The sequence below is a fragment of the Aulostomus chinensis genome, chromosome 16 (assembly GCF_037954235.1).
Source record: "Aulostomus chinensis isolate RoL2024-O1b breed Wild chromosome 16, RoL_Achi_v1.0, whole genome shotgun sequence".
Taxonomy (NCBI): domain Eukaryota; kingdom Metazoa; phylum Chordata; class Actinopteri; order Syngnathiformes; family Aulostomidae; genus Aulostomus; species Aulostomus chinensis.
The window spans coordinates 23926383-23939131 of NC_141335.1; the positions used below are offsets into that span (position 1 = coordinate 23926383).

The 12749-nt window shown below is 43.2% G+C and overlaps 1 protein-coding gene across 2 annotated transcripts in view; it reads right to left on the reverse strand.

Moving 5' to 3' along the window:
- The window catches only part of macrod2 (mono-ADP ribosylhydrolase 2), a 439675-nt gene that overhangs the window by 98836 nt on the left and 328090 nt on the right, over nt 1–12749 (reverse strand). For both annotated transcript variants that reach the window (XM_086180851.1, XM_086180850.1), the window contains exon 7: nt 10355–10385. In XM_086180851.1, coding sequence (XP_086036977.1) covers nt 10355–10385 — 31 coding nt within the window. The remainder of the gene's footprint in view (nt 1–10354; nt 10386–12749) is intronic.

Genomic DNA, 12749 nt, shown 5'->3' on the forward strand with positions numbered 1-12749 from the left:
TGCATCAACAACAAGGCTCTTATTTATTTATTTTTTTTAATTTTCTAGTCTTGCACCTGAAAATAAAGATAATTACAAAATGATTGCACTCATTTTTTTTTTAAATTTCAATTTCTTGTGTTTAAATGCAGCAAAGCACAGAGAGCCTCACATCTCTGAGAAACTTTAATTTAAAATCAAAGCTCCTGCTCAGACCACTTGCTGTAATCGTCTCTCACCAACTCTTCGGTGTGAATCCATTAACGTGACAGTCAAAATGTAGGCTGTGTAGCTTCATTTTGCCCTCTCACACATGTTTTGCTACTGTTGATATCTCTGTTTTCTTCCCCTCTGTGTCTGGCAGGAATAGCTGAACTACTCTGAGGAGCAGAGAGGGGCTGAAGTGTTGCTGAGCTCCTCTATGAGCAGGATGTGAGTTGCATACCAGCCAGAAGTGACAGCCAGTCTGCTTGAAGGCTGTGTTAGTCAGCGTCCGCAGACAGTGCATGGCTCGTTCACACTTCCTGCCCTTAAAAACCTGCCCCCGAGAGCTCTGAGCTCAGAACCTAAGCCAGCATGCCAAAAGCAGGTTACCTGACTCCTCTTGTCTCCCAAATGCACTTAACCTTTTCAGCTACAACACTTTGTCCGGTGATGTTTCCTTTTTGAAAACCATTTCCACACATATGCAGGTGCACTGGCACTCCGACTCACACGTTAAGTGACTGAGGCAACCAGATGTGCAGGAGGATGAGGAAGCTGAGCAAAAAAGAACCTTGGAAATAGGAGCAGCTGTTTAGGAAGAGAACAAGCATGCAAGTGTCAACACGTTCAATAAATAAGTGAGTTCTTATCAGGAGTCTGCTTGTCTGCTCTCTCACTCTGCCACCGTAGAGGATTAAAAGAAGCCAGTTTGAGATGCATTAAATATAATGCTTAAATATGTATCATCATAATTAGACATTCTGGTCAATGGCAGTGGGTGGATGGTGGTAAGTGCATTTAATCTATTCAGTGCAGAGTTTCTACAAATGCTCTATCGATTTGGGAGCTATTCCTATTAATCATGGCTGAGCTGAGAAGAAGAGGAAGAAAGAAGTGAGCTATCGGGAAAGATGACCTTAAATAAGACTGATATTAAAGAGAAAGAGGAAAAGGAGATGAAAAACAGAGAGAGAGAGAGAGAGAGAGAAAGCATCAAAAAAGGCCTGTCTGTCCCTGGACAGCAACATAAATGTCTCAAGGTCAAGAGTAGTGTAGGAGGACAGTGGCAGTGCTCTCAGCATTTGTCCCCTTCACAACAACCACCTTTAACACTCTCCTCTTGGCCTGTCAGTCTGGCTGAGTGTGTGTGCATTTTTTTACAGCAGATATGTTAATCAACTATCCATCATCTCTCTGGGCATCAGTCCACCCACGGGTGATGTTCAGAAAAGGATTAATTCAACTTCTAAATGGCTAAGCACACACAAAATGGAAAAGTTTTACTTCTACATCTTCACCCCTCAACATCGCCATCTCATTCCCTTTTGCTCCATTTGCTGCGTGGAGGGCTCAGTGAAAGCTAATCTGTCAGGAGGTGGAGAGCTGGCATCAGGTGCAGTGATGGTGGGCCCTCCAGGGTCCCTGTGCTGCTTGGCTCGGTTCTGTCCTACGCTGGGAATATGGCCGGCTCAGGGAGATTTGTCTTTGTAAGGTGCACTGATGGGATATGTGCCGTGCAGTGCGGCTGATGAGGACTCAGGTGGCGCAGTGTTATTTCTGCTGAAGGCTCCTCTACTTCATCAACAAGCAGAGCAGCACAGCATCGGGAGGAGGGGGGGGGGGCATTAGGTGTGATTGTGCCATGTGAATAACAGGTTTTTGAGGCATAAAACATTTGCATAGTACCTCCAGTAAAGAAGTGACAAGGGATGGGTCATGGTTTTTCGAATAATAATGAAATTTGTTTTTTTTTAAATGGGAGAATTATGTGACGATCCTTGACTCCATGTCAGAGTTTTGCTGGCGTCTGGTACTGATGTGGCTAGCAGAAGCTGTTAGCTGTGGTGCAGGTCAAACTTTTGTAGCGCATTCAGTAAAAGTTTGGCTGTTTTCCAAATGAGGGCAGTATAGAATCTGCCATGATGGAGCCTGTAGCAGCAGCAGCAGGGGCAAGATGGCTGCACCCAGACACTGTGATTGTGCACTAGAAAGTTGATGTGTTTCAACAAAAGAAGTGCTACAAGGCAGCAACATTTAGGACGTGAAGCCAACAACACCAACAAGGGGAGAATTTTCTAAGCATTGTCGATGAGGACTCTTCACCGAAGAGCCGTTCAGCTCCAAATGTCCGTGCAAACCAAAACAAATGTGGACATCGTTACGTAATCACATGACCCGAGGGCAGCGCATTACAGCTATCATCTGCTGCTCTTGTAACGTCTTCACACCTGATTCCACGCAACAATGAAATGTGAACTGTGATTAAATTACTAGAAAGATGACTTGGTGTTGTTTCAGATTAAATGAATTTTCCTCCGTGTTGCCACGTCTCTCTAATTCTGCCGAAGGGAAAATTCACCTTGAAACAGAATTCACATATCTTATTCCTATGATCTTGGGCTTGTAGGACTTTTGTTCATATGAAGCAAAATAGCTGCCACTCTGATGCAACCAAGAGACAGAAAATTGGGCCTCTCCCCTTTGGCATATGCAGAAATCCTCTCTGAACACTTCTGCTGGTTAATCTCTTCCTTTTATGGCTGGTCCGATTATGGGCCAGTACTAGAAACAGGTTTGTTGCTGTGTAGATGAGGGATCAATTTGAGTTAGTAGCGCTGCAGTGTTGGCTTCTGCCCTCTCAAAATGAATCGGTGTGAAGCTCTCCTTCTACCCGGCAGGGGAAACACAACTCCAGGAGGCAGCACAGGTCAAAAGTGACAGTGGAGCCAGATTTGAGCAAATTTGTATGTCCGCTGCCATGCTATGCCGAGTTCCACCCTCTGCCAAGAACTGCACCTCATCTCAGCGCAGCAAGCACAACTAGAGCGAAAGCAAGTCACGTCTCTGGTGCTGGTCTTTTTACCTGGCTGCTTCAGAGAAGGGAACACGGGGGGATGCTTCTCTGGAAGTCACAAAAAGCCCATTGCTCTGTCGAGTACTGCATGCACTCTGTCGATGCCAAGTTATTAAGAGACCAGCAGAACAGAAGATAAGATACAACCTCTGCTTATTGGTAAGAATTGTTTGAGTCACTTTGTACATCACAATATTGGGAGAATAAATGAGAAATGAGTTTCGACAGTGGGTTCAGAGAAAAGGCAGCTCGTGAAAGTGGGTATCATCACAACATGAAAGCTCCTACAGCAGGACGGGACTACAACACAGACAGTAGCGGACATGGGTGTGTGTGGTGAATTAGTCATTTTGCCAGACAGACGCTTCAGCTGGTTAAATAGCAATCCCCACACATAACGAGACCCACTTTTAAAATCGAACAAATCCATGTTGTGATATTTTGAATATTTTGACTACCTTAATTAACATACTTGAAACAATGCGCTACGGTTAAAAAAAACCTCACACAATGCTTTTCTGACAGCACCAAGAAAACGTTTTGTCACATCTTGAAGGCCCCATTTCATTGCCTGACATTGTATCTGGTAAAGTGGCAGGTGTGCTTATAACTGCAGAGCCTAAGAAAAGACACAGCTACATATGTTAAAGCACAAAAGCGTGAGCAAGCTTCCATTTTAGATGGCAAACAATTTAGTCTTGATGTTGTGAAAGTTCACAAGTGAGTTTCATGTTCAAAAGTATCCACTGAACCGGATAAAATAAATGTGTCACTCTGCCGTCGGGGGAGTTTTTGCTTGAAGAAAAAAAGCAAGTTCATTGCTCTTGTGCCAGCATCGCAACTCTTTCATATTCTAAAATTACTGAGTTAACTTTCACAACAAACTTGTGTAGCTAAGGTGTTTTTCTCTAGGGAGAAAGAGTGAGAAGAAGCTGCATCACCTGATAAAGTGAGTGGAAGGAAGTCAACAAGTGGAATCCATGTCTGCTCTATGATACATAGCCATTATTTGTTGCTGTATGCACATACTGCAGACCACACCAGTTTTGTTTTTCCTGAGTGGGCTTATATTTTGAGAATAACACACTTCTGTTTTTTTTGGCTTTACAATATCTGTTGTTTTCTGTGGCGTACACACGGATTTTTATTTTTTTTTCTCCTTTTTTTTGGAAAAGGTATATTGTCTTAATCTGTTGGTTGAATTTGACAAAAATAGAAAATACAGCTCTTCCCCCCTTGAGGCAAGAATCATATTGTTAGTCGTGCTCTCCATCCCTTCAGCTGTAGTAGGTCCAGGCCACGTCTGGACATGCCATTCATTTTGATGAGCTGTCTACCTTGAAGCGGCGTATAGCCTAAGGCTGAGGTATCTGGCATTCGTAAATTCACCACAGGTATTGGAAAGGCAAGGGAAAAAAAAACGGTCAGCTTTAGAAAAAAACAAACAACAAAAAGTGAATGTTTTTCTCTTGAAAAGTCATTGTCAAATGGGTAGACGTGCTATTTGCTAAATACACAGTTTTGTGACAGTTACATCTTTTTTCATGAATTGCACACACATTTAAATCATTGTGTTTTATTGGTCTGTTCAGCTCGGGGATCTCTGCACACTTGATTGTTGGTAGTTTGAATTCTGCTGTGACTACTTCATGATAGACATGCATCATTTAAGTACATTATAATACAATGCAGGTGAGTTGATGGTGGCTTGGGCAGCCGGGGGGAAATCATTAAATGCAGCACAGATGAGGGTTGCTCTAGTTGAGGGCAGCAGAGCTGTGTGTTCATCTGGAAAGGGAGGAAGGGGAAAAGGGTTGTCACCCCATCAGGGCCCAGAGGAGAGGTGAGGTGACCTGGGGTGGAGGACAGAGAAGCGCCCCCAGGACTCCAGACACCAAAGTGTGGGTGTCAAATGGCCCAGGGCTCCTCTCTGCACCAACAGTGGGACACGGCAGGGCTGTGACCATGACCGACTTTGCAGCCCACAGAAGGAGACAGAGACAAAAGAGGGATGGGAGGGTGCAACGTGAGGAAGACAGACAGAAAAAAAGGCAGGAAGAAAGAGAGCAGCCTCTGTGGCACAACAGATGATGACCTTCCTTGGAAACATTCCATATAGGTGATGCCCTGCTTTGTCCTACATACTAAAATTAACATCTGACATTTCACTTTTTAAAAAACACCGAAGAGTGTATGATATGATGAAGTTTAATGCTTAACTGAGTTTTTCAAAGGCCTAAATCTATTAGTCAGTAGGTGTGAAGTGCTTTTATATTTGTCATCCGAGAAAATGGTGGAGCGAGGCTAGTGCTGAGCACAAACCCCACCGTGAGACTCCTTCTGTTGCTCATACACTCTACTACCCGAGATACAGCTTGTTGCTCCTGTAACTTGAAATCCAGACCCAGCCAGGCTAAGCTCCCTCTAGTACACCCCAGCTTTTAAGAGAAGGGGGGACTCTCCTGGGCCATCGCTGGCAAGCAAGCGGCAAGTCATCATTGTCGAAAGATAAGACACCATAAATGTCTCCAGCCTTCTTAATCCCAGACAGGGATGAAGAGAGCCGGCATGATGCTGGCTGGAAAAACCTCAGATGTTAGACACCTTTGATCTGGATACTACGGTAGAATGGTAGCATGGACATACCAGTAGAGTTTGGGTGGATTACATCGGCGTATCTCCCACCGGCACCAGTCAGAGCTAAACCCCCTCTGTCAACAATCCTCAGATTTGTCACAAAAACACATGAGCTGAAGGTGGAAGGTGAGCAGTAACTGGGGAGATACTAGTCCCAGGAGCAGACACATTGCTGTGTTGAGGGCCTCTGATTGTTTTGATAGGTGTGCCACAGCATCTGTCAGGTAGATAGTAAACTTAATGTTCATGTCCTTGGCTTTGCATGGTGCGGCGGGGCTCTCCTTACCGAGATGGATCTGAAGAGACGCCTCCTAAACTGTACAACTCATTACAAGGCTGTCTGAAAATGCTCTTTCAGCGCCAGCTCAGATGTGATCTACAAGAGGCCAAATTACCCACAATGCATCTTGAGATGGGATTTTTATGTATGTGGCTTTGCTTGAGCACATATCTCTGCCTGTGTGTGAGCACGCTGGTGTGTGTGTGTGTGTGTGTGTGTGTGTGTGTGTGTGTGTGTTGGAAAGACTTACAGGGGAGAAAAAAGGACTACAAAAGATAAAAGAATATATGGGAGGGATGACAGGAGAGAAGGGGATAAAGAAGGAGAAAATGACCTCTCTAAGTCTAGGTGGTTGGACTCTTGGCACTCATCTTGTGAGACATTGAGAGGTGTCTCCACCTTGGAAGGAATAATCCATTTAAACCCAGGTCACACGGCTGTGATTGATGTGCAAACAGGAGCAGCACTTAATAACCTCTATCATGCTGGGTGACCCTGTGGCCCACGTTGGGCACCAGTTTGTTTATGGGTGGTACCTCAGACACACTCTCCGTACAGAAATTCTGTTGTGGCTAATGGGCCGGACTGAGGGATTAGACTGTCAGCTCGGTGTGAGCCCTCATTTTTCTTTCCAAGCGTAGAAGGTACCCCCTGCGCACCCATGCTACACCCGACCTCCCTCTTCTGCCATCATCTGTCAGTGGTGACTGAGTCTCCTGGAATATGGAGGTGTGAAAGACTGTCAATTAGCATTAGCGCTCCTGACAAATCTCTTACCTCAAAGGCCTTGGATAACTTGTTCCTGATAGTCCTTTGTCACAATGTTGGAAGCGTAGGATTTGTTTTGCTGTTAGTGCGTGTGGAAATGGGTCAAGCATGTGTATGTAGGAGTATTAAAGTTGTATGAACATCCATCGTCATCTTCCGCTTATTCCTTACTAGTAAGGGTCGCGGGGGGGCTGGAGCCTATCCCAGCATCTACGGGCGAGAGGCAGGGTTCACCCGGGACAGGTCGCCAGTCCATCACAGGGCCAACACATAGAGACAGACAACCATTCACACTCACAGTCACACCTACGGTCAATTTAGAGTATCAATCAGCCTAGTCCCCAAATTGATGTCTTTGGACTCTGGAGGAAGCCGGAGTACCAGAGAGAACCCACACAGGCACAGGGAGAACATGGAGACTCACACAGAAAGATCCCGCAACCGAGCCGGGACTTGAACCCGGAACCTTCTTGCTGTGAGGCCACAGTGCTGACCACTGCACCACCGAGCAGCCTTGTATGAACATGTACAAGAAAACTATTGCTTCATGTTTGTGTATTCTACAGAGATCGACACAACAGAGGAGAGAGAGAGAGAGAGGGAGAGAGAGGGATATGGCTTTCACACTGAGAAGCTTCATGATGCTGAAATGGAAGTTGACCTTAAAGGTTATCTAAAATGCACCAAAAATGTCAAAATGTCTGACAAGAGAGCAGGGCCCCTATCAAAGCATGGCAGACACTCAGGGAGCACAGAGAGGAGTCCAAGAGAATAACATCACAGCTCCATACTATGGCGGCGTTCCCTTCAAAGTCCCTCCTCTATTTGCCCTCCGCTGTGTGAAGATCTTCAGTCTTAATCAGCTGAATTGTTCTGTGGAGATGCAGTTATGGGAAGCGCTAAGCTGTTTATTTATTGAACAGGCTTTAATTCCTCTCCTCCGCTGTATGCTTGGCTCTGCACAGCCCTTTGATGTGAGGGGCTGGTGGTGGTGGAGTGGTATATGACGGGCTCCCCTGGCAATGCAGCACACAGCACTACAGTGAACGCAGCAATAAGCGGTGCCCTCGTCAGCAGCGTACAGTACAACAACAGTGACCCCGTCCCTCGTGCATTTAGGCTGCCTTTGCTTCTCGACAGAAGAGCTGTTTTACTCTGAAACTCAACATTTCCACTTTAAACACTGGGCTGTGTGTCACAGTAGTATTATAAAACAATGATGTCGCATAATATGCTGTAGTTTCTCTGCAAAATTGGAGAATAAAGAAAAAAAAGGAATTTTGATGACAGCTTAACTTATCATCACCCGACTTTAAAATTTGCAGAGAAGAAAAAGTCGGCAAGAGAGGAGATAGCAAGAGAAGGAGGAGGAGAGAATGAGAGGGGAAAGGAAGATATTAGAACTTTAGCCCTTCTTATCATCAACACTTTAGTAATGGCCAATTTAAGACAGATGGTAGAAAACTGCAGAGAGAGACGTGAGAGGAGATGATGAAGTGTTGTGTAGTAAACTGTGCGAATCGCAGAGGTGAAAGGTGTTAAATAAACGGGAGGTTTTCTATCCAACAAGGAGTGTGTGATCATAAATATCTAAAGATGAAAAGCATGCACAGATCCGCCCTCACTACAAATGCCTGCTGGATTTCTTAAAACTTAACTTAAAAGGTTCACAAAGATGTAATGAATTGAGATAAATTTTATCAGTAGGAGTAAGTTCATCAGTAAGTCACTTCCATTTTCTTTTGCACCTTCAACTTTTCAGATATATACAAACATGTAGAGTGTCTTTAAGGATCACATCAAAATGAAATAAGTTTATTTATTAAATCTATTTTTTCTCTATTTATTTCCTTTGACAAGTTTGTGCAAAGCCTGCATGTAATGCATGAATGTGTGTTCTGTTATATCCATGCATACTGCTATTGGCACCTATTAGCAGGTGTTTTCTTCATGCACAAGCAGATTCTTGTAATGCACATTTGTGTGTGTGTGTGTGTGTGTGTGTGTGTGTGTGTGTGTGTGTGCGTGTACACAACTGAGAATATAAACTATATTCATCTACAGGCACAGTTGTGATTTGTCTCTCCATAAGCTCAATAATCCATACAGTCCATGCGCCTCCATACACTCACACTTCCTTTAACTCCAGCGTGCTCTGACCTAAATGCGGTGACGAAGGCTAACAGTGCTACTATTTGGTTTACTTCTATTGCGTTTATCTTTTAAACTGATCGGCAGGGAATGAGGGGAGGGATCCAGCAGATGGACTGTCATGTATTTTATTTTGAAAATGAAAATCTGATAAAAAAAAATAAATAAATTGGGAGTCAAAACACCCCATCAAAGTCCTGCGTTGTGAATGTCTTCATGTACAGCCGCACTGAAGTAATTCTGCTGTTTTTATTTGCACCACCAGTGTAAAAAGTACAGATCTCAAGCAAAAAAAACAACAACAAAAAAAAGAGGTGAGGAGGCCAACTGGAGATGGAGTGTAATAGATGACCCTTTTGACATCAGAGGATTCAGACCCCCTCTGCTCCAGTGCGGGGTTTCCTGTCCCAGTACCTTTTACAGGTGAATTACATCATCCAGTGGGAAGGACTGCAGCATCCAGGCTCTTCCACGGGTGATGCAGCTGTGAACCCCGTGAAGGTTTCAGGCTTAATCTGGATGACTCAGGAGGCCACCGGAGTTCATTTTGCTGTTTATGAAAGCGTGTTTGAATTTGTTTCACAGTGTGCACCGGGGCGTGATCACTCTTGTACATGAATACAGGCGCCATCTTGCGGGAACAGAGTTTGCACTGTTGGCAGATTATCCTGGGCTGTTATATGATCTCTGAGAGCGATCAGAGCACCTAACCACTCTGGTGAGATGACCGCCAAAACAATTACAAGTCTCTGATCCTCTTTAACTGACACCCACTCGCACTGGCTTTTATTCCAACACTGGGAAAAGCACTGCGGCATGCAAAATTGGCATCTTGGTAATTTGAAATTATTCATAACTTTATCAGTGTTATATTTGCTATTATGGAAGCACATTACTGCTGATTTATCTTTAGTGACAGCCAATATAAATCTGCATGCTAATTAATACTTAAGTAGGTATTGTGTAGTGCACCGACTGTGATAAGTCGAGGTTGTGTGTGTGTTTGCTGAAGGGCATATACCATCAGCATGGGGAGAAAATAAGAAGCACCAGTCACCGTACAAAGCTCAGTAGCTTCCCTGCATCTAACATCTCCACCATCACCACTTCAAAGCCTGTTTATATCAACAAGTTTGCCGTGTTTTCTGTGTGACTTTGTTTAATGAGCACAGGAGCTGGATGCCTGCACTGCCTTGCTGCATACGGGGCCTGGTCCCAAGAGGGAGCACAAACAGCGCAGGGTCTACATTTTGTTCACCTCATACTAGATTGTGTCTTTGTACAACATGGTGTAAGGTGAGCGTGTTGGTTTGTTTGAACATGCGGTTTTCTCCTTCAAAGACAAAGCCTTCTCACAATATTTTGCGTACTCACTTGAAGATTTATGAACACGCAATCACTGCAAAATGAGGCAATGCGGTAATGTGAGCAGGTCATTATATGAAGAATATACAATCGAATGAAAAAAAATAGAGGCTTACCATAGATTCCTGTGGATATACAAGGGAAGGCCTGCGCAAAAAGACAAAGACAGAACAGTTAAAAAGGTTCACACACACACAGGTAACTTACATACCACTGTACATTCTGCAGCTATGTGCTTTTAACTTCTTTTAAAGTAGCAGTGGGACAGCTCACAAAATCCACAGTTCAGCTCACAGTTTTCAGGCCATGGTTGTTTTTATCAGTTTGATTCATTTTTGCGTTGTTTTTTTTTTTTTAAACACTGCAAAATGTACCATATATCAACATTAAATATACAGCCTAATATGCATTTATTGCTATAGCACAATAAATAGAATGTATCAGAAACAGCTATAAACTAATTTGCATCCGTAATAATCTGCATTTAATCTGGCATAATCTAGCCTTTTGAAAAACAACTATTCTAAAGGAATTCCAAGCAGAAATATTGTTCAATATTGACTTGGATCGATTTGATAACCCTTGTTGTTTTTTTTCCTAGTGGAACCTTTAAATTGGGGTTCACATGCCTATTGAATCTTGAACAGTTTTTTCATGGTTCCACGTGACTTTCTTATTCCAAAAACAAAAACAATTCATTGGTCCCGAATTTGCACAATCTTTCTCTGTCTCTGTCTTTCTCTCTCTCTCTCTCACACACACACACACACACACACGCACGCACACACACACACACACACACACACACACACACACTTCCACTCATAGCAACCATCTGATGTCAAACCCCCTAACCTAGACCTCACTTCAATTCACAACCCTGCTCAAACTTGAACCAGGAACAACTCAGAAATGATGTTGTTCCATATTAGGACTGGATTTGGTCCCCTTGAGGACTAGAGGTCCTGGTGAGGTTAGCGTTTACCCACAAAAGGTCTTCAATAGGTAACAAAAAACAACTACATACACACATATATATACACACGTTGCCAGAGGGAAGATTGAATCAGAGTTTGGATTTATGGATACATGTTGGGCTCGCAACTCAATAAATTCCAGCACATGAATATCCAAATGAGGTGGATCGATCAGGTCTGTCGCCTACAGCCAAAACGTGGTCCAGACCTGCTCCTCCATCGATCCTCATAAAACTCACTCATAATCTAAACTTGACTGGTCTTGACTATTTACACGATACCACTGATCTGGATGGGTGAGCAGGGGGAGCAAAATAACAGCAAAATAACTACAACGAGGGCATGACAATGGTCGGAGATTTAAAGTATTGCAGCCTCAAAAACAGAGTAATTGCTGCCGCATTTGGATTAATAGCTGGAATCAATAATATCCCACAAACCAGCAGAGTGCATGGACACAGAGTCCGAATAAATATTTCAAAGTACATCCTGTCTCATAAACTAAAGAGCAAAAACCTACATATATTTATTTCTGTCCTTTCTAAAATGTAACCACCTTGTAATAGTTCTTGCTTTGTAGCACTTTGCAGCAGACATATTATTCAAGCATGGCTTTATAGCTGAAAATAGTTCCATTATTCTTTACTTCTCTGGGCAAATACATTATGATACATAGGCCTCGCTGTAAGCTTCCCTATTTCACATTCATCTTTTTAAGTATATTAATAAACAGTAAAGAGAAAGGATTTTTTTCAAAGGTCCCATTTGTCCTCAAAAGCAGCTGAATTTGTGCTTTAGTTGCTGCATTCATCAAAAGGTGTGGCCACAACATTAATATCATAACGTGACAAGTTTTAGAAAAAAGGCAACAAGCTACCATCTTACAACTAGATTAATACAGAGAAACGCAAGGATTAGCGACTTCCTCGGCTAAAGTGGCTAGGAAAGGGTTTTTGCAAAACATTATCATTACATAGTGAATTTGACCTTTTGGATGTGAATGTCTTATTTTGTTTATATCATCTTTTATGTGAAATTGTATCAGAATCAACGCATGTGTTGGGCAAAAAAGTCTTTGTTGAGGTCAGAGGGATCTTTTTGACCACAAAATCAGTTTGTCTTTGAGTCCAAGTCAGTGTCAGATGACCACTAAAATCAAACCCCTTCATCCTTGAGAACGCCTCATCATTTGAGCAAGACATGAATAAACCCCCTTGAGGCGTTCCTGAGATATTTCATTCAGGAGAATGTGCAGTCAGACAGGAAACATGAAGTCTCTGACCATCATAGACACAGAGGAATAAAAAAACGCAAAAAAACCTGTAGATATTCATCAAAGAAAATGGCAAATCATCCCGGTGCTACAACTGAACCCAGTTTTGAGTTGCCATGCTGACACTGTCAAGATGAATTTAGAAAAACAGCTGGCAGCCACGCCAAGATCACTTCTGTTTGAGCTAAAAAGCACGTAGATCTGGAAACATAAGAAAGGAAACGTCTCCATGTATCATGATTTAAAAACTAGCAGGAGTCC